This window comes from Ciconia boyciana, chromosome 2 (assembly GCF_034638445.1).
Source record: "Ciconia boyciana chromosome 2, ASM3463844v1, whole genome shotgun sequence".
NCBI lineage: Eukaryota > Metazoa > Chordata > Aves > Ciconiiformes > Ciconiidae > Ciconia > Ciconia boyciana.
The window spans coordinates 73,506,903-73,527,004 of NC_132935.1; the positions used below are offsets into that span (position 1 = coordinate 73,506,903).

A 20,102-nucleotide genomic window follows, 5' to 3' on the forward strand; every position below is an offset into this window, starting at 1 on the left:
CCAGGTGTGGAGGAGGGTTGAGAGTATATGGTTGTGGTGTTGTAGGAAGTGCAAAATGAAGAGTTGTCTTCTTTCCGTGCAAGATTGTGCTGAAGCAGCAATTAAACTCTGAGATTAATGGCTTAATTTTATTTGGACAGAATTGCCTTACTTGATGTCTTTTCTGATTATTTTTGTAAGGTCTCTTGTGGACTATTTGTACCCAGGCTGAAAGAGAAAGTAGGAAAGCAGTTTATTCAGAGGCTCTTCAGGTGCATTTGAAGTAGCATCAGGTAGTTTTCAAGTGGCTATACATAATCCACTGAATAAAATTTTCTGATACTTTTTTTCTGAATATCTCCCTATCTAAAATGTGCGCAGCTTCTGATAAGATTCAATTAACACCTTCACAAAAAGTTGTGATAATGGAGAAGCGTAACACAACTCATTGTTGCTTTTGGCCTTCCATTTTAAAAACTCTTGTAATGGATTTAAAACTTTGAAATCAGACTACAGGGTGTTAGGGAGTACAACTTGTATTTATTTTGCTATCACTGTTCTTTAGCAGTGTTATACACACATATGCTAGGATCTGTCCTCCTCCCTTTGCTTATAGTCCATGAAACTTAAATTCAAGTTATGAAGGATTTGGACCTGTTACACTGCCTTGTGCTCTTGGGAACATATGGACCTGGGAGTAACCATGTAGTTATAAGGAACTGGGCTAAAGTATTCTGAATATGTGATGCAAAATTGCAAAAAGGTGAAATTCTGTGAAGAATGTGTATAAGCATCTTACAGAGATTGGAGCAGAATCATATTTTTATAGTCCCATGGCTCCTTTGTAAAACAACTTTTAAAAATCTAGCTTGTAAACTTAATTTTTTTTACTCAAATCTGATTTTGATGGGGCAGTAAAGATCTTGGATAACTTTTTTATTTCCTAATTTATTTTCCATTTTATTTCCTAATTACATGAAAGCAAGAAATCAAATATTAGGGAAGAATACAAGGCTAATGCAGCTGAAGGTGGGGATTTCAGTGCATGAGAGGGAGGCTTGCTATGAAATAACATTACTGTTTTGAGCATTGGAATGTGTACATCAAAAAATGTAGACTAATTAGGCTTTTTGTCTTGATCATATTTTAACAATCTGGCCTATTCTTTTTCTGTGTCTTTAGTAATAGGGCAGTAAGTCTCTGCTTGCATTTAAAATGTCTGACATTTTGGGGGAGTTTCCACAATCTAAATAATATATGGAGTCATATTAGCCGAGCGTTTGCATGGTGAATGCTATAGATTAAGGAAAGGATGATGCATTCCATATGAAGTAGACATTTGCAAATGCCGTTTGGAGTCTTCATTAAATTACTGGAGATGGTATGCCTTCCTAATATTATGCACTCAATTTTAGAACTGTTTGAGGCATGATCCAACAAAAGGAACATAATGTATTAGTAGTTAATTAAAATTCAAATTGTCTTTAATTCATACCCTATGTGTCATACCCTTCATGGTTATATTCTCCTACTAATATTGCATAACTGTTGGTTGAAACTAATGCTTTATTTTAAATTCTGTAGTAATCCCTTTCTGGGGTAATTTCTTTTCAAACAAAAGACAAAAAGGATTCTTAATTTAAATGTTTTTCAGTAAGAATAAAACATGAGGTTTAAGACTTACATAGAAGGCTAATGCTCTAATCACAGGCTTCAACTGTTCTATTTGTCTCGTGTAGTGCAGCAATATGTTCCTGGGGGGGGAAGGAGTGTATGTCAGTGTTTTCAAAACTAAAACCAGGTTTTTTTATTTGTATATATTCACAAAAATTTGTACAAAAATAGTGAAAAAGTATATATAGAAAGGCAGGTGAAAGGACTATTAAAAATTTGATATTGTACTATTAATTCTTTCCTTTATCCTGCCTGCAACAGTGAATCTTTCCAGAATAACTTCACACCAAACACTTTATTAAGAATAGCATTCAAAAAATTCCAAGCCAGTTTTGTTACGAAACACCCTTGTGTTACCCATGGCAGCCTTTTACATATTTGTAAGCAAGCCAGTCTAGGGTCACTCTTAAATTATTACCCCAGAAAGGGTTGATCTCTGGGGGTGAGAATAGGCAAGTCTTATTATGGAAAGGAGGATGTTCACCTCCTGCAGGACAGGACAGTGGGAATGCCTTGCAGGGGGGATGGGTGTCCCAAAAAATTCCTGTAAGCCTTCCTCTTAGTGCTAAAAAGTTCCCCTTCAAAGATGGATTTTAAATGTTTTGCTATATTTATACTTTGGACAGCATAATGGTTTATAAACATGGTAGTCCCTGGTCACTTGGCTGGCTTTTATTACACCAGTTCATTGATATGAGCTCTGTAAAATAAAATCTTCTGTAAAACTGTAAAAAAAAAAAAAAGCAAGGCTGGAGATGAGAGATTTCATATAACAATAGTAGATCCTGTGGCCACCCCAGCAAGATATTCCTGGTGAATGACACATTGTTATTGCTTTTCACAGAGAACTGCTAACAAGCTTCTCTCAACTTTTTTACAAATATTCTGTCAAAAAGTAGAGGAACAATTGGTGGATTTGTATTACTACTGTAGCTGAAAGTCTACAATCAGACACTTATTTTCTGGTCTAGGGAGCAGTGCAGCAGAAGGAATAAAACACTGAGAATTTGGTTTTAAAGTAGCAAAACAGGCTGAACAAGTGAGAAACATGGGCGAAAAATTATTTGGCTTACGATTAAATTTCAGCTGAAAAATTCATAGCATTTTTGTGAAAAGCTATCTTATTTTTCAAGTGATACCACAGAAATAACTTTATCAGTTGGCATGCTTTGCAAGTTTTTTTACATGTGAATTAAATTGGAAGACATAGGGATATATGGCTGCTTTCCCTAAAGATTTTATGATGTTCACTTCAGTGTGGTGAATAATTAAATTTGGCCATAATTGTATAAGAAGTAAGTATAATATTGCAGACAGATAGTGCCTGATCCTACTGCTTCAATTCTCAGAAATGAAACATGATTCCACAGAAGCTCTTCCAAATATTTCTTCAATTGTACCTGGACTTACTGATCTTTTCTGGGATCTCTGTGCACATTAGGCTTTTGTCACCACCTCAGAGCTGAAATGCCTATGTGCTATGAGAGCTGCTCTCACTTAGAAGAGCTCTGGCTAACCAAGTTATCCAGCAAATAAAATATTCATGTTGGGAGCCAGTTTTGGCTGATGTTCCTGGTGTCACTGGTTGGGGTGGGATTAGATACTGACACCATGATCCTGTATTGGCAGGCTGTTCCTTGGGTGTTGTTTTTACATGTTTAGGGTAGAGAATGTTCACTACATACTTCTCAAGTCCTCAGACAGCATTACTGTTAAGGTGATAGTCACGAATACTTAACGTATTTTAATAGCATTTAGATCAGGTTACATTACAGTGAATCGACACAATAATTTGGGATCTAATAAAAGCTTTTTTGTTGGAATGAAGCTCCATTGAATGTATTTCTTTTTCCACCTCAATGTTTTCCTTGTGTTTGAGATCTGCATATATCTGTTTAGCTTTGATTCTTAAAGGATTTAGTACCATCGAATCCTATGTAAGTTCCTGTGTGTGACTTTGAACGTGCAGGAGGAAGAGATCTGTGCAGAGAGCACTTAAATTTGCATGGTTATTTTTTAGAGCAGAATTGTATTTTTAGAATTGTTAAGAGTATTTTATGTACAGTGTATTGATTTTTCTAGGAGATACTGAAAGTATCACTAGTTTTAAAATAGCATTGCGGAGTGTAAAATGTTGGCTACATGTGGGGTTACTTGGAGTGTATGTCATATTTTGCATAAATGTCCTGTATATGCTGTTAGGAGAGCTAAACCTATGGTCTTCCATGCTAACTTTGGAATGTGAATATAATTCTCTTAATTTGATGAACCTTTATAGCACTTCCAACATGTAAACAATTAGGATGAAAAAAACCCCTCTTTGTGTATATCCTGGTTTTGGCTGGGATAGAGCTCATTTTCTCTCTAGTAGCTGGGATAGTGCTGTGGTTTGGATTTAGCATGAGAATAATGTGATAACACACTGATGTTTTAGTTGTTGCTAAGTAGTGCTTATACTAAGTCAAGGACTCTTCAGCTTCCCATGCTCTGCCAGGCGTATTGGGAGGGGGCACAGCCAGGACAGCTGACCCAAACTGGCCAAAGGGCTATTCCATACCATATGACATCACGCTCAGTATATAAACTGGGGGGGAGCTGGCCGGGGGGAGCGATCGTTGCTTGGGGATGGGATGGGCATCAGCTGGTGGGTGGTAAGCAGTTGCATCACTTGTCTGGGGGTTGTTTGTTTGTTTGTTTTTATTTTTCCCTGGGTTTTATTCCTTTCTGTCTCATTACTTTCCTTTTCATTACAATTTATTATTATTATTACCATCATCATCATTATTATTATTATATTTTATTCTATTTCAATTATTAAACTGTTCTTATCTCAGCTCATGAGTTATCTGACTTGTGCTCTTCAGATTTCTCTCCCCCATCCCCCTGGGAGGGGGGAGGGTAAGCAAGCGGCTGCGTGGTGCTTGGTTGCTGACTGGGGCTAAACCATGACATCATTATATACTTTTTATTGCATTTACTTCCTAGTTTAAGCTTGACATTTCTTATCTTGTGTTCCTCTCTCCATTCCCCCTCTGTCCCCATTACAGTACTAGGGTTTCCCCCTTGGCCTCTGAAGGAATGCAAGCCTAAATTAGGGGCTTGGATTAGTGTATCTGGACACACTACTCTTCACAAAACAGGGGTAGTGGAAATAAATAATCTGTTGTAATTTCTGTATGTTAGCAATATGGATGTCTCTCTCATTTCTGGAATTGGTTATTGAATTGAGGTTCTCCTTTCTTAGTGGTAGGATGACATACATAGATGTTTACGTAAAAGTCAGGGTATTTTTAAGTAAAGATATAAATCTGTGCACTGTTTGCTCCTTTGTCATACTTTGCATACAATTGATATATCATGAATGTTAGCACTGATGCTCAGAAATAAACCTCAAAATTGCAGTTCTAACTGAAGGCTTGACCTTTACAAATATATTCTGTATTTTCATTTATAGGTGTAAAACGAAGGTGTATGTAGACAACCTTCCCACGACAAGCGTTGTCATTGTTTTTCACAATGAGGCTTGGAGCACACTTCTACGAACTGTTCATAGTGTGATAAACCGGTCACCACGACACATGCTGGAAGAAATCGTCCTCGTCGATGATGCCAGTGAAAGAGGTAATGACAACGTCAATGCCTTAGCTTGCTGCTCTTTTTACTTCAAAAATTGTGACTGACTTTCTAGAGACTTACCTCTCCTCAGCAAAACACAGTAGCTGGGGCAGGGGAAGGCAGAGTGAGCAATGCCCGTTTTGAAATACAGGTGGGTCATTCTCCACTGAAAGCTAGTGTAAGTTTGTCTGTCTGTTTACTTTTCTGTTGACAGTGTAGAGTTTGCATTTGCTAGTGGGTTTATCCTACTACAGCTTTCATGTTTTGCATTTAGAATTTTAACACGTTCCTAAAGCTTGAGGGCATTTAATACTTGGATCACCTGGTGAATAATAGCGAAAGCGACTCTGTTCCTCACACACATCCAAACTTACTATCACTACCACCATCAAGCTTGGCGTTCAGAGGGATTAATTTTGATTGTTCAGTTCATGGGAAGTTGAAATTCAGTTTCTATGCTGTAAGAGATTCCACTTTTCAATAACTAGCACTCCAGATGAAAACTCCATGCTACAAAATGAAACTTTCCACGTGTAATGAAATTAATAGACAAAACTGGAAGCTGATATTTTTTCTTAAAATAAAATAACTTTATTTAGATTCTAATCTTTTCATATTTTTTGTAAGCTACAATATAGTAGAAATAAAAATAATATTCTAGACAATACTTGATGTTTCATTTTGGTTAATAGTTGGTATTTGGCTTGTTCCTTGCTTAATCTTCCTTGGTGTTATAGGTTATAAAGTATAACTTGAGGGATTTTTTTTTTTGTTGTGTTTGTAAATGGAGATGAGAGGGTATTATGGTTTTTTTTATCAAAAACATTTCTGTATTTTTATATTGAATAAACCTTTTTCTATATTTCTACATTGAAAGTTTTCCACTAGGACTAATAGCTCATAGGCCACTAGAAAAAAGTCTTGGCAGCCACCAGTTGTAGGCTGTTATCTGTATCTGCAAGAATTCCCATGCTTTAGTCATGGAAGGGTTTTACACCCAGCATGCTGACATCTCTGCCTGATGCTTCTGATTCCAGTGATGCAAAATCCATATTCTGCTGCTTATGGTAATTACAACTTCAGAGGAAGATGGCTGACTGTTGTCCAAACAACAAGATCTACGTAGGAAGAGACAGTGGATTTCAGATCATATGGTCTAAGTAGCATTATGGTGCATGGATTACAATGGTTAACAGGAGGTTTTATGATAGTTAGTAACCATTACAATGGTTAACAGGAATTTTTGTAGCTGAAGAAATTTAGGAGTGGATTTTTGCACTTCATGTCTAACATGGTAGAAAGTATAATGAGTTTCTTTTTCAGGTTGCATGTGTGTATGATGCCTTAGTGCATTAACTAACCTATTCCAAACTGTGTACGTCTAGAGTACATCTAGTTGTGGAGCAGCTGAGTAGACTAAAGAAAGATTGTATCAGCTAACTGAGCTCTGACTAACCTGTTTTCCTAAGGAGGCATAGCTCATGCACTCAGGTTGTGTTTGCACTTGTATCAGTCTGTTGTGGTTTAGCCCCAGCTGGCAACTAAGCACCACGCAGACGCTCACTCACTCCCCCCCGGTGGGATGGGGGAGAGAATCGGAAGAGCAAAAGTAAGAAAACTCGTGGGTTGAGATAAGAACAGTTTAATAATTGGAACAAAATAATAATAATAATGAATTATAATGAGAAGGAATACAATGAGAGAGAGAGGAACAAAACCCAAGGGAGGGGAAAAAAGAAGGGGGGAAAAAAAAATTATACAGCCGCTCACCACCCGCCGACCGACGCCCAGTCAGTCCCCGAGCAGCAATCGCTATCCCCCGGCCAACTCCCCCAGTTTATATACTGGGCATGACATCATATGGTATGGAATAGCCCTTTGGTCAGTATGGATCAACTATCCTGGCTGTGCCCCCTCCCATTTCTTGGGCACCTGGCAGAGCATGGGGAGCTGAAGAAAAAAGAAGTCCTTGACCAACGTAAATACCGCTTAGCGACAGCCAAAACATCAGTGTGTTATCAATATTATTCTCATACTAAAATCCAAAGCATGGCACTACACCAGGTACTAGGAAGAAAATTAACTCTATCCCAGCCGAAACCAGGACAGTTCCTTTCCTCTCTCAGGCACCCTTGCTTGCTTTTGCTTTCTTACCTAATACTACCTTCAACTGCTTCAGCCAATTTCAGTGCAATTTGGAAGAAGGGACAAAGGCCTTAAATACAGTTACACTCTGGCAGTAGAGGAGGAATGCCCATGCAAAGGGCAAGGCTACCATATAAAGGTATTCCAGATTAGATGAAAGGTGTGATTAACTTTTGCTTTTAGAAAGACACAAGATCAAATTTCCACTGTTTTCACTTGTGGGGAATTTGTAAGTACACCCCTCAATTTCTTGTAGTTTTTCAACCTTTATATAAAAACTCCATAATTCTTTGGTTTTAATGCATGTGAAACTGCTCACCTCTTGGAGTTGTTCCTAGGGTACAATCCTCTTTTTAACATGGATGCTGATATTTGGATTCTGAGTGCCTATACTAGGTTATTGTACAGGTATATGCTTCCTTAATGGAACAGAAGCAGTACACTTGTTTTGATTTGTTTTCCTAGCGAGAGTCTGTGCACAAAAGCTAACTAAGTTTACTGGAAGCGTGCTCTGTTTCATTTGTCAAAATGGTCCTTGGCACTAACTCAAATCTGCTAATGATTGATTGTGACAGGTCAGCTTTCAATATGATGTAGAAATAAAGAGAAAGCTAATATTAAAATAATGTAGACATATTTCTTATGTTTTGCCTCTTCAATTTCTGTTTTAGAAAAAATCCATTTTAGCATAGCAATAGCCATGTCCTCATTATGAATTAGAATTATAGTCCAGTTAAAAAAGCATGTGCCTTTCTCTGGACAACTTTTCTGTTTCTGGGTTTGGGTTAGCTAATAAAAGCAAGGGAACTTCATTCCAGACTGAAGGATACAGCATTTCAGATGTTTTTGGTGGTGTTATTGAACCTGTTCCAGTATTTAGTTTTGAAATCTGTGCTCTTCATTTTGGATCCCTTGGGCATATTTTATTTGTAGTTATTTTCAACAATTACTGAAAGGTTTTTTTGTTTGTTTGTTTTTGTTTTCAAAAAACTTGTTGTGGTTCCAGTAAGCATGCTTTTACATTAAACAAAACAGAAGGGTATGATGCCTGAAAATTTGAAGGGTTTAGCATATGCTACTTAAGCATTCTGTTTGTATTGAACTAAAACAGCAGACTTTTCCAGAAAAAGAAAATGTTCAGCTTGAGTAGTGTATTTTGAATTCTAGCATCAGAGTCAATTTAATTGGAATAAAGTAAGCATTCAGTCTGCCTGAAGCACGCTTTGTACCTGTTAGTGTCATGCTCTTAGAAGAATGAATTTGCATAATATCACGCACTTATTTACACTGAAAAGAAAAGCTTTGGAGAAACAAGACATGTCTGTAACATTGTTCTCTAGTTACTGATCCAAATAGCATGTTTAGTTTTTAAGTATTGATCTTTGGTAACTATTTTAAAAAAAAAGTTAACAGGAGAAATCAGGATTAGTCAGTACTTAAAACTAGGTCAGCACTGAATGGCTGAGCATGGTAGGCAGGTTGCATCAGGATAGAATACTCTCACAGAAGTTAGTTATACAGATACAGATCAAAGCAATGTAACCAAAACTAAATTCCTGCCAATAACATCTTATAAAATTATTCACACTTCTTAAAACTGTGTTTGAATGCTTATATGTGATAAATCTGTGTTTTATTGTAATTCAATTAAAAAAATGTTTGAAACTTAATTTTTAACTTATAGTCATATAAATGTGACTCAGTAATAGAATTGGCAAGGTGGTTTTCAACTTATGCACTTACTTGACTTGAACTGAATATATTTGCTTTTTTGGCTTAATTCTGCTGCTGCCACAGAAGATGCTCTTTAAACTGTCCATAGTCCTAGGTAAAATTATGCACCCTTTTGATGCAAAAAAAGTTTGAAAAGAATATTCAGCAGAAAGAGTTAAATGAAACTACAGTAATACCTCTGAAAATACATGAATTATTATTGTTCCCAAGTAGAAGTATTTGTGTTTTGTTCTGGGTTTTTTGATATTATCAAAACCTCACCCTCTGTTTGAAATGTATGAGGCAATGCTAAAAATCTACTCAGCTGTCATCCTGGGTCACTTGTAAACAACGGACTCTATAATGCATAAAACTTTTCATTTGAGTGTTTAATATAGGATTTAGTATAAATATGACCAATGGGTTTGTATAGAAAATCATCTCTACAGCTTGATTCTGGTGTTTCTTGTAGGCCAAAATGTATTGAATGCATTAAAACACTAAATCCTCTTTTTTTAAAGAAAAAAGCAAGTCTAACCTAACAAGAAAACTATTACCAGTTTCTGGCTGGATGATTAGTCTGAAACTCTAGGCTCTTGCTACTTGAACTCAGGGAGCAGTTTGTGAGGGATGTGGATTGCTTCAAGAGACAGTGCTCTGGGGGAAAATATGCTGCTTAGATTTGAGCATTTAACCCTAACTGCTGGTAGCAGAGGAACACCAGAAATCTTCATGCCTGAGTTATCCCTACAAAAGCATGGAAAATGAGACGTCAAGCTTTACCTTTTTGCTTATTTTGCTGAAATTCTAGTAATATTTTAAGGGCACAGTTACTGAATGTCTGGCACAATGTTTTGTTTCTGGGAATACTCGCTTATGAAGTTTTGAACAAGATGGTAGTTCATAAGAATGTTTTTATGGACATGGTTAAACATGGGAGAAGGACTGTTCTTAACCCTGTTCCCTCCATAGTGAAAACACTGCACACATCTGATTGTTTCTTACAGAAAAAAATTAGAAAAGTACTTGGAAAGATAAATTGAAATTTGAAATACTTCACAGAGAAAATGTAGGTAGGACTTGAGATTTTTATATGCAATATGTTGACTGTGACTGTCATGTAACTTTCTGGTTTATGCTAGTTGTTGACTGACTGCAGTTGTGTTATTGAAATCTTTCTCTTTCTCTCTTCCCCCTGGCAGAATTTTACTGTTCTGTTAATGTAACTGCATTCAAAGACTAATGTCACAGCCCATAGTCATTCAGCTTTAAGTGGTTAGAACTACTTTAAAAGTTTGCCAGTACTACACCTGAAACGTGCAGAGGAACATGCCAATTTGTGTGACTTGCTCATGAGATGGTTACCATAGAGAGAAATGCTTCACTGTTTTATTCTATTTGTGTATATCATGGAAGCCATATACATTAAAACTACAAACATTACCATTATAATAGTTCTTTTAAATTAGTGGCTTTGGAAAGCTACACCGTAAAGAGATGAGATTATATTTGCTACAGACTCAGTCAGCCAAATGATCTCTGTTTGTGCTCAACCCTAGAAAGCCTGCAAAACGTTCAGACATGTACACTTGGTTTGCACTAATAAACATTTATTCATTTGAGTCTCTGTTAATATGCAAAATAAGAATTAACTTGCTTTGAGATTCTCTGGAGACAAATACTTAAGATCTGTCAACCTCTTCTCTGTGCTCTTTTAGCACAGTTCACCTTTCAAGATGTGTCAGAATTTATTTCTGTGGGTTTTAGTGATAGTCCAACAATGCACAGAAAAAAATGAGGAGGCAATTAGAACTCATTCATCCGGAGCAGTGGTAAGGAATGGTAATCACCCTCAGGTCAGCTCTGCCTCTTGAGATTTACAAAACAGCCACTAAGTTCATGCCATGCTTCCCCCCCACACACCGTGTCACACTTACTCTTGTATGAGGTACTTACTATCATATGCTAAATCCTACTACAGGCTTTGCACTGTTGTAGTACAACTCCCATGTGCTTTGAGTGTATAATCTAATATATTCCAGAGAGGAGTTATAAGACTATTTTGTCTTTTTTACAGATGTGAAATCTGCAAGTTATTGCAGAAGTCTCTTTCTGTGACTGTCAATTGCATTCTTCCTCAATTCTTTGTTCTTCCTTTGGCATCATCCGTCATAGTCGATAATTTTTCATGATGGACAAAAACTGTGCCTGCCAATGGGAAATTTGTTAATTTGGCAGCTCTTTGTAATGCAAGTAATTTTGAGTCTCTAGGCATATGGTAGCCAGTTATGGCTGTTCTATTTTGAATAATTTGTTCCTCAGCTAAGCTGAGGTTTGTTGGTGTTACAGCTACTCATTTATGATTAATGGTTTTGTCTTTATTTTTGTTTTTAGGTGTTAGTGATAATTTAATAGAAAAAAAATTAGCCAGAAAAATCTAGAGAAAGCACAATTGAAAAATGAATTTGATCATGTTTTAAACTGCTTGCAAATAAATTATCTGTAAGTTACATTCCTGTAGGAGCTAATTCGTTATGTTCAGCTAGTTGGATCATTTTCTGTCTTTTCTTGGTAGAGAAGTGTTATGTCCGAGAGCACTTATGCATATGTTTTTGAAAGTAAGAGTCACATCTACTCCATAATAAAAACTTGCCTATCCAATCTGGTTTCTGTGTAAGCATTCTACACTCTCTTCATTTTTGTGTTTTCCATAATGAAGAAATGAAGAGGAGGAAGAACTTCCTGCTCTAGCAAGTGAAACACATGGAGCTGTGGAAGAGCATATTACGAAGTGTAGAATAAGCAGCAGGGGAAACTACCTGAGAAAGTAGGAAAAGGATAGAAAAGAATTGAGGAAATGTCTCTTAATTCAAGTCTTTTCATTAAAAAAAAAAAAAAAAGCTGAACTATGTAACTGACAGTTTCCATGGTTTTGATCATTCTTTGCAGACTTCTTGAAAAGACCGCTGGAGAATTATGTGAAAAAATTAAAAGTACCTGTTCATGTGATTCGAATGGAACAGCGTTCTGGATTGATTAGAGCCAGATTAAAGGGGGCTGCTGCTTCTAAAGGCCAGGTCATCACCTTCTTAGATGCTCATTGTGAATGTACAGTAGGCTGGCTTGAACCTCTGCTGGCAAGGATCAAAGCTGACAGGTAATTATCCATCTGTTGGTCCATGTTGGTTTTTTCAGTTATTAAGAAATGTTCCAAGTATTATAATATAGCCTACAAGCAAATACCTACTTTCCGAAGGGCTGGATAAATTCTCATTGGTGTAAGGATAAACAGCTAATTCAGTACAACTTTTTAAAAGTAAAACTTGGTTTAAAGTGAACCTTATATTGGGATGCATGGGATAATGTGTTAAATAGCAGGAGACCTGAGCATGAATGGAGTTGAGAAAGCAGTGGAATTTGAGGTCTTCTGTCTGCAGCCTGGCCCATTCCTTCATGAATTTGGGAAGATATTCTTGAGGAAGAAATGGTTAACACCAACACTGTGAGCAAGAACTGTCAGGTTTACTGTTTTCGGGTTGTCATTGTGATTTCTTTATTTTGTAATGTATTTGTATTGTGGAAATCTGTGCTGTGACGTGGTCTTCTGGGATGTATTTTCTAAAGTTAGAATAGTTACTGGAATCATACTGATCTACACTGCAGTAACATAGCTTTGTGTTTCTATCGTAAGTCAATACTCTCAACACTTATATCCATGATAGTGTGATGGAAATTGGGGGGGGGGAGGGGAACAAGTGAGAGAATGGTCTGCTTTATAAAACATTCATACATCTGAGAAGTAACTGTGTAGTTGCACACTAGCCTGTTAGTAAACAGCACATTAAATAGACTAGATATTCAGTATGGTGTTACAGATCTCTGTTTTGTTCTTATGGTTATAGATAAAAATCACTTTTAAAATTCAACATTACAAAATATAGCATTACATGATGAAAAAGCTACAAGTAATAAAGAATCTTCGTTCAGAACTGTGCTAAGACATAATACTAACATTTAACTTATCATTAATATACTTTTTGTGAGACTATAATACATAACCCCACCTCTCTACAACCTCCTTTCAGGTAGTTGTAGAGAGCAATAAGGTCTCCCCTCAGCCTCCTTTTCTCCAGGCTAAACAACCCCAGTTCCCTCAGCCGCTCCTCATCAGACTTCTGCTCTAGACCCTTCACCAGCTTCCTTGCCCTTCTCTGGACATGCTCCAGCACCTCAATGTCTCTCTTGTAGTGAGGGCCCAAAACTGAACACAGTAGTCAAGGTGCGGCCTCACCAGTGACAAGTACAGGGGCACGATCACTTCCCTAGTCCTGCTGGCCACACTATTTCTGATAGAAGCCAGGATGCCATTGGCCTTCTTGGGTACCTGGGCACACTGCTGGCTCATGTTCAGCCAGCTGTCAACCAACACCCCCAGGTCCTTTTCTGCCAGGCAGCTTTCCAGCCACTCTTCCCCACGCCTGTAGAGTTGCATGGGGTTGCTGTGGCCCAAGTGCAGGACCTGGCACTTGGCCTTGTTGAACCCCATACAATTGGCCTTGGCCCATTGATCCAGCCTGTCCAGGTCCCTCTGCAGAGCCTTCCTACCCTCAAGCAGATCAACACTCCCGCCCAATTTGGTGTCATCTGAAAACTTACTGAGGGCGTGCTCAATCCCCTCATCCAGTAGTTGGTCTTTGTTAACAAAGACTATCATTTCTTAGTCCTGAGGACATATAAGAATACTTCCCCAGAGCTAATGACAAAGTTTTAATTTTAAAACATGCAAGTTACTTTGACCACTTAACTAGAAATGAAAACCTCTTGTTTTCTATACAATTACTGTGTAGCGCTGAGAAAGCTGTGATCAATTTTTCCATCTACAGAGGGGTGAATATTTATTACTGGTAGTAATGCAAATACTATTCAAAAAAGAGCTAGTATTGCCAAAATTGTATCATAAAAACACATTTTCCTTGAGATGAATTAACTCTAATTAGCAAGACAGAATTCAAATATGTTTCATGGTAATAATCTATTGAGTACTGTTAAGAGATGGCATTATGAAAACTTAAACCATATGTGTTAAACAAAATTTTTAAAAAAACATCATCTTTTTTGATATTTTAATTAATAGGTTTTGGTTCTTTCCTTTTGCTAGGAGAACAGTAGTGTGTCCCATCATTGATGTAATTAGCGATGACACCTTCGAATATATGGCGGGTTCTGACATGACCTATGGTGGATTCAACTGGAAGTTGAATTTTCGTTGGTATCCTGTTCCTCAGAGAGAGATGGATCGACGGAAAGGAGATCGAACCCTTCCTGTTAGGTAATGAGAAATTACTAAATTGCTTAAAATGTTCACCTGATGTTTACTCATATCCTTTTTAGGTTAATCTTGTAAATACTTAATGAATTGTGTTGTAGCATCATTTTTGTCTGGTTGAAGGAACAGCGTAAAAGTTTTTTTACATGGATTCGTTGTTGGTAACTTTTGGTAGCAATGAAGGAAGCAATCAGTTTGTCACTTTAGAAATATTTTTAAGTTTGTCAATTACCAGAGAATTACTAGTTTTTATAGTGATGCAGGGGTTTTTATTGAAGCTTATTTTTATCTTTTATTCTAACAAAGTAAACTATTTTTGAAAAGATGCATCGATTTTTGGCATATATGTGTGTGTGTGCATACATATATAAACTTAACATCTTCAAAGTGCATGGATGGGAGGTGAATTTATACTTGCATGTCATGTAGATGTTATGACAAAGTTAATGAGAAACACAGATAACTTGTGTGTAATGTGTACTTTTTAACAATTGCAAACTTACAGTTTCTGGCCTTACTGTTCTGAAAAGTGGACAATATTTACTTACTATAAAGTTGAGGATATGGTCTTTACTCCTTTATTGTTTGTTTTTTCATTTAAGAAATCCAGAGGTGGTCTCAGGATATTGCTAACTGTATTTCCCTCCCACCCCCATTTCCTTTTTAGGGGGGAAAAAAAGCCACATAAATCTTTAGTTAGATTGTGACCTAGCTTATATTATGTGTCTTGAGCTTTTTCTGAAAGACACATAAAAGCGTTTCAGGAAAATGACTGATAGAAAACAAATTATTTACACTTTCAGCATAAATTATATACTTGAACTACAAAGTTGTATTGTCAGCCTAATACATAATTCACCTACTGTGTATTTGTTGACTAAAAAAAATCGAAATCTGGGAGATGTTGCTAAAGTTACAAGAAACTAGCACCATTTTTTTTTTTCTACCAATAAGGAATCTGTCAAGAAAGTCTGGATGTAACTTTGGCTGTACAATTTTATTGTATGAAGCACTAATAGTGAAAGCAAGCAGGCCACTTCATGGCCTCCCATAACTTTTTTAAGAACAGTTGCCAGAAATATAAATTTCCTGTAAGAAACTGGTTTCTTTTTTACGAGTTACCGGCATTGAAGGCAGAAGTCTTTCTCAGGAATGGCAGATGCTTTCTAGGGGCTGTTTCTCTATCCGGACTCCAATTTGAAGTGAGAAAATGAGAACTGTCACTAACTGCTTCCATCTCTGGAAAATGTTGAGCTTGCAAGTACATCAATGGTAACTGAATTTGGATGCAAGCCTGTTGAGAAGGAACATGTTAGGAACTTGGGAAATAAAAAGCCATTTTGTCAGTGTAAGTGTGAATTGTATTTAAGTATATGTTTTCATAGTGACTGATGCTTATTTTTTGTCTCTCCGCCCCAGGACACCTACAATGGCAGGAGGTCTTTTTTCAATAGACAGAGATTACTTTCAGGAAATTGGAACATATGATGCTGGAATGGATATTTGGGGTGGAGAAAACTTAGAAATTTCTTTCAGGGTAGGTAAAACTCTCTCTTTTCAGTGTGCTATTACTCAGGATAGTGCATCTTGTGTTCCATAAAATACTGATCTGCTGCCTGCATCAGTGTCCTCTCCTGTTGCAGTTAGCACATTGCTTCCTGTCAAGTTCCTCCAATGGAGATATGCAAAGACTGTATCTGTCAGTGAAAAGTGCATGGTGAATAGCTGGCAGAGCCTTGTGATTAAAAGATTGGGATGGTCATTCTGAAGAATGAATGCATGTGTGTTAAAAGGAGTTCAGTTAGAAAAGCTAATTGGGGAGCATAAGTTAAGGGTGATGTCATCAGTGCATGGTTTAATGCATCAGTGAAATGTGAGCACCTCTGTTACAAACTCTCTCTTCTTGCTGTTTTCTAACTTAATGATTGCATGTGTTCATTTGGATGTGGACCTAACCACCACTGTTCTTGCTTTCATTCCTACCAAATAGCACTATTTCCTTTTGTTTTACTTATCAGCTCAGAGTATATAGGTGGATACTTCTGAAGTAGTTCAGCTTTCTGAATCTGCCACTTTTAGAGGTCCCAAAAAAACGGAAAATATCTTCAAAAACCTCACTTGGGAAGTGAATGGATTTTTTTACATGGAGATTCTATTTTATAATGGGCTTTTTTGGACAGACCACCATCTGTTACTTCCCTGTGATTCATGTGAGCCTCTTCCTTCCTTCACTGTCAGCTTGCCCAGTTTGCTAAAGTAGTCTCTTGCTGCTGCATTATTGCTGTGAGGCCTAATGTACTCTTTCTTATGCTACCTTACTCAGGCTTGTGAGCATCTCTATCTATTGAGCAGGAAACAGGCTTACATTTCTCTTCCAGGCAGTATGTGTTTGTTCTAGACCTCAGCTAATGTTCCTTCTCCAACTCAAACAGAAGCAAGTGATTAATGTCTTTAAACTTCTTTTTAACAACTTGAAGCTATGCAATAATTGTTCTATCACTTTCAGATTTGGCAGTGTGGTGGCACTTTGGAAATTGTAACTTGTTCACATGTTGGGCATGTGTTCAGAAAAGCAACACCATACACTTTTCCAGGAGGTACAGGGCAGATAATCAACAAAAATAACAGACGGCTTGCAGAAGTCTGGATGGATGAATTCAAAAACTTTTTTTACATCATTTCCCCAGGTGAGCAGGTCTTTGGTTATAAGAAATACCTATTAAGAATTAAAATGTTATTACTACTGGGGAAAAAACATGAGTATTTAAATTAAAATGTTATTGCTTTGAAGTTCATAAGACAAAGCTCATGTAAGATGTACAAAAAGGAAGGTCTTAATTGAAAAATAATTTTGTTAGCCAGAGATGTGCCCTGAATTCTTTTTTCTGTGTTTTTTTTTTAAACATGCACATGATTTATGAATGAGCTTCGTGTGCAGTAGAACTAAAGCCCAGTGGAACGTCAAAGAGCTCAACCGTAGTGCTGAAAACTAGCCATCCAAATACATCTCGTAATGTGCTGCAGTTTGGCCTCTGGCTTCTATGTTGTAGGCATTCCAGGCTGAATAGATCAGAAATTATTTAAGTGAAACCCTGTTGCAGGAGTAGCAAAAGTTAACATCTGTCTTGGTAGAGTTTGCACTTCACTATCCAGAATATAGGTGCAAGTTGCCAATATACTTGACTATGGTAATATTTCTTATGTTTCTTAACATGGATGTTAACAAAGCAAGGGGATAAATAATGAGGTAAAATATGAGAGCAAATTTCCTATGAACTCTAACTTTAGGGAAAAAAAAATCAGGAAACGAAAGGAAACCTGGGAAACACTGAATTATTACTTTCCACTACAGGATATTTTTGTGGTGGTTGTTTAAAAAAAACAGAGACAAACTTTGGGTAGCTGTAGACATCCTCTCTAAACACTTGAGACATTGCAGACATTCGACTTTAAATACTAAGTGGTAATTCTATATGCCACGTCTGCTTTTCCAAAGACGTATCTTTAAAAGTAGTATTTCCTTATGACTTGTTTAATAAACCTTCGTTAGTATTGAAATTTAAAAGCTGTAATACAATGTAGGATGAGTCTGAACAGTGTCAAATTTTAGATTACAAGTTTTAAGAATACTTATGAGAACAGGTGACTGTGCGGATTTGTGGTGTGTTTTTGTCTTAAGAGAATGCAATACTCAAGACTGTAGGATTTTTTAATTAAAAAATAATTCTTGCTACTATTCAAAGCTTTTTAGGTGAAATCAGAAACTAACAGCTTATGGTTACTGCCCTGTGTTGTTAGTAATGAAGCATTATGAATTCAAACATGACGTATAGATATATCATTCAGAAAAGTTGTATATAAATAGGTGCAATCATTTTTGGTTAAGATTGCTTTTATGCATTCACATCAAGCTAGACTTTAAAATGTAATAAGTAGCTGGAACCACCTAACTAAAAATAACCTAATTCTTAAAAACAAATGTAAATTACTGAACACCATGATAAGGCTCTGTTACTTCATGTATAATCTCTATAGTCCTTCCATTTCATGTGGTAACTGTAAGCTACAAAAGGAGTTACACTGTTTGAATTTTGTAGGATTGTTGTTTTGATAGGTCTTTCTTGCATAGCTTTGCAGTATTGTGGAATATGCATGCATTCTCCTGTTGGAGGAAAGCAATGAAAGAATTTAATTGAAAATAGAATATGGTAAAAATTTCGAAATGGTGAACGTAACAAGCAATTGTTTATAACTGCACTGTACATTTTCTTTCCTTTCAAAAGATGCATGTCTGCATAGTTTGTATGCTAATAGCCTGAATGATCGGTGGATAGGGGTATGTTCTTGCTAAGCTCCTCTTAGAGCGTTTGCACGAGGAGTCTTACAACCTCTTTGAATATAACTGCAACACCTTCAGTAATGAAGTGGCATAGTTCCTGACAGGAAGAAAAATCCTTTCCTACATCACTGACCTTCCATCACTGACCTCCGACTGGCATGCGATCCCATTTGTGTACTCATATCTGTATCGACACTGCACTAAAGTTTGATACTAGAATTTCCAAGTGTTTCAAGAATAGGATCATATAGTACCTGAGTAAGTTGGGTTATTCTGAAATTGGTTTGTTGCCTGGGACTGTGAAGAGAGTGGTTAGTACTGTGGTTCATTCTTAGCTATGATATAATACCTATTGTTTAGAGAATGAACACATAAATGTACTCAGTGCCACTCATGCCTCACACCCCCCAAATCCATGTAAGTTGTGAGAGCCAGTAGGTATTAACTAGAAAGAATTACTATTTTGGGAAGTTCACAAACACCTTACTGTTGTTATTGTGGTATCCCCAATCTTATGAGTGTTGCAGACCCTGACTTTGCCTGTTGACAGCAAATAACTTTGTGTAAATTTCAGTAAGTCCTTCTGGCCAACAGTTGTCTTAGGAACTCAGTGAATCTCTGCTATGTTGGCTCATTTAGCTGTACTCTGCTTTTTCAGGTATCCTTCCAATATAAAAATTTAAATGTTTAGTTCTTGCAGAATGATGCTGTAGTGACCCCCTGGCAGAGTACAGTATGCAGCCTGTGAAACTCTTTGCTAGTACAATGTGTACTTTCAATATTGCTGTGACAGTGTCACGAGTTTCTTGCAAGGAGTGAGGTCAGGATTTTTAAGCTGATGCTGGTTTGCAAGCCTGGGTGCAGATGAGCGAGGAAAACAGGCAATCCTCTGTGCACCCAGGTTTTTTCTCGTTAGTTGACATGGATGAGAAGATTGGATTTTGAAGGAGGTAATATACTGACAAGCATCATTGAGCCTAGCTAACAAGAAATTTGTTTCCTCCTTTATATCCTTTCTCTTCTGCTCCCCTAAGATAGTGAATCACAGAGGGATTGGTCAGGAAAGCAAACCTAAAATTCTCAGGTAGCTTTCCCACTTCATGTAATCTGTGTTGTCTGGAAAAAAAAAAAGGCTTACTGCTTGAATGATAAGAACTCAAGAGACTTTTTACGATTGATGTAATGTAGTTAAATGGAAAGCTGCCCTCTTGAAAAGTAAGCCTGTAATCCTTTTTTCTTTAATAAGTACAGCCTAGTAGAAATTTACTTGTCTGTTTTAAGCTTTCATGCATTTTAGAAGCCATCTCTGCT

General features: G+C 37.0%; 1 protein-coding gene across 2 annotated transcripts in view; it reads left to right on the forward strand.

Annotated features, from left to right (window-relative positions):
• Positions 1 to 20,102, forward strand: part of GALNT1 (polypeptide N-acetylgalactosaminyltransferase 1) — a 91,202-nt gene that overhangs the window by 60,742 nt on the left and 10,358 nt on the right. For both annotated transcript variants that reach the window (XM_072852974.1, XM_072852975.1), the window contains 5 exons: positions 5,108 to 5,274; positions 12,076 to 12,283; positions 14,285 to 14,455; positions 15,872 to 15,989; positions 16,959 to 17,139. In XM_072852974.1, coding sequence (XP_072709075.1) covers positions 5,108 to 5,274; positions 12,076 to 12,283; positions 14,285 to 14,455; positions 15,872 to 15,989; positions 16,959 to 17,139 — 845 coding nt within the window. The remainder of the gene's footprint in view (positions 1 to 5,107; positions 5,275 to 12,075; positions 12,284 to 14,284; positions 14,456 to 15,871; positions 15,990 to 16,958; positions 17,140 to 20,102) is intronic.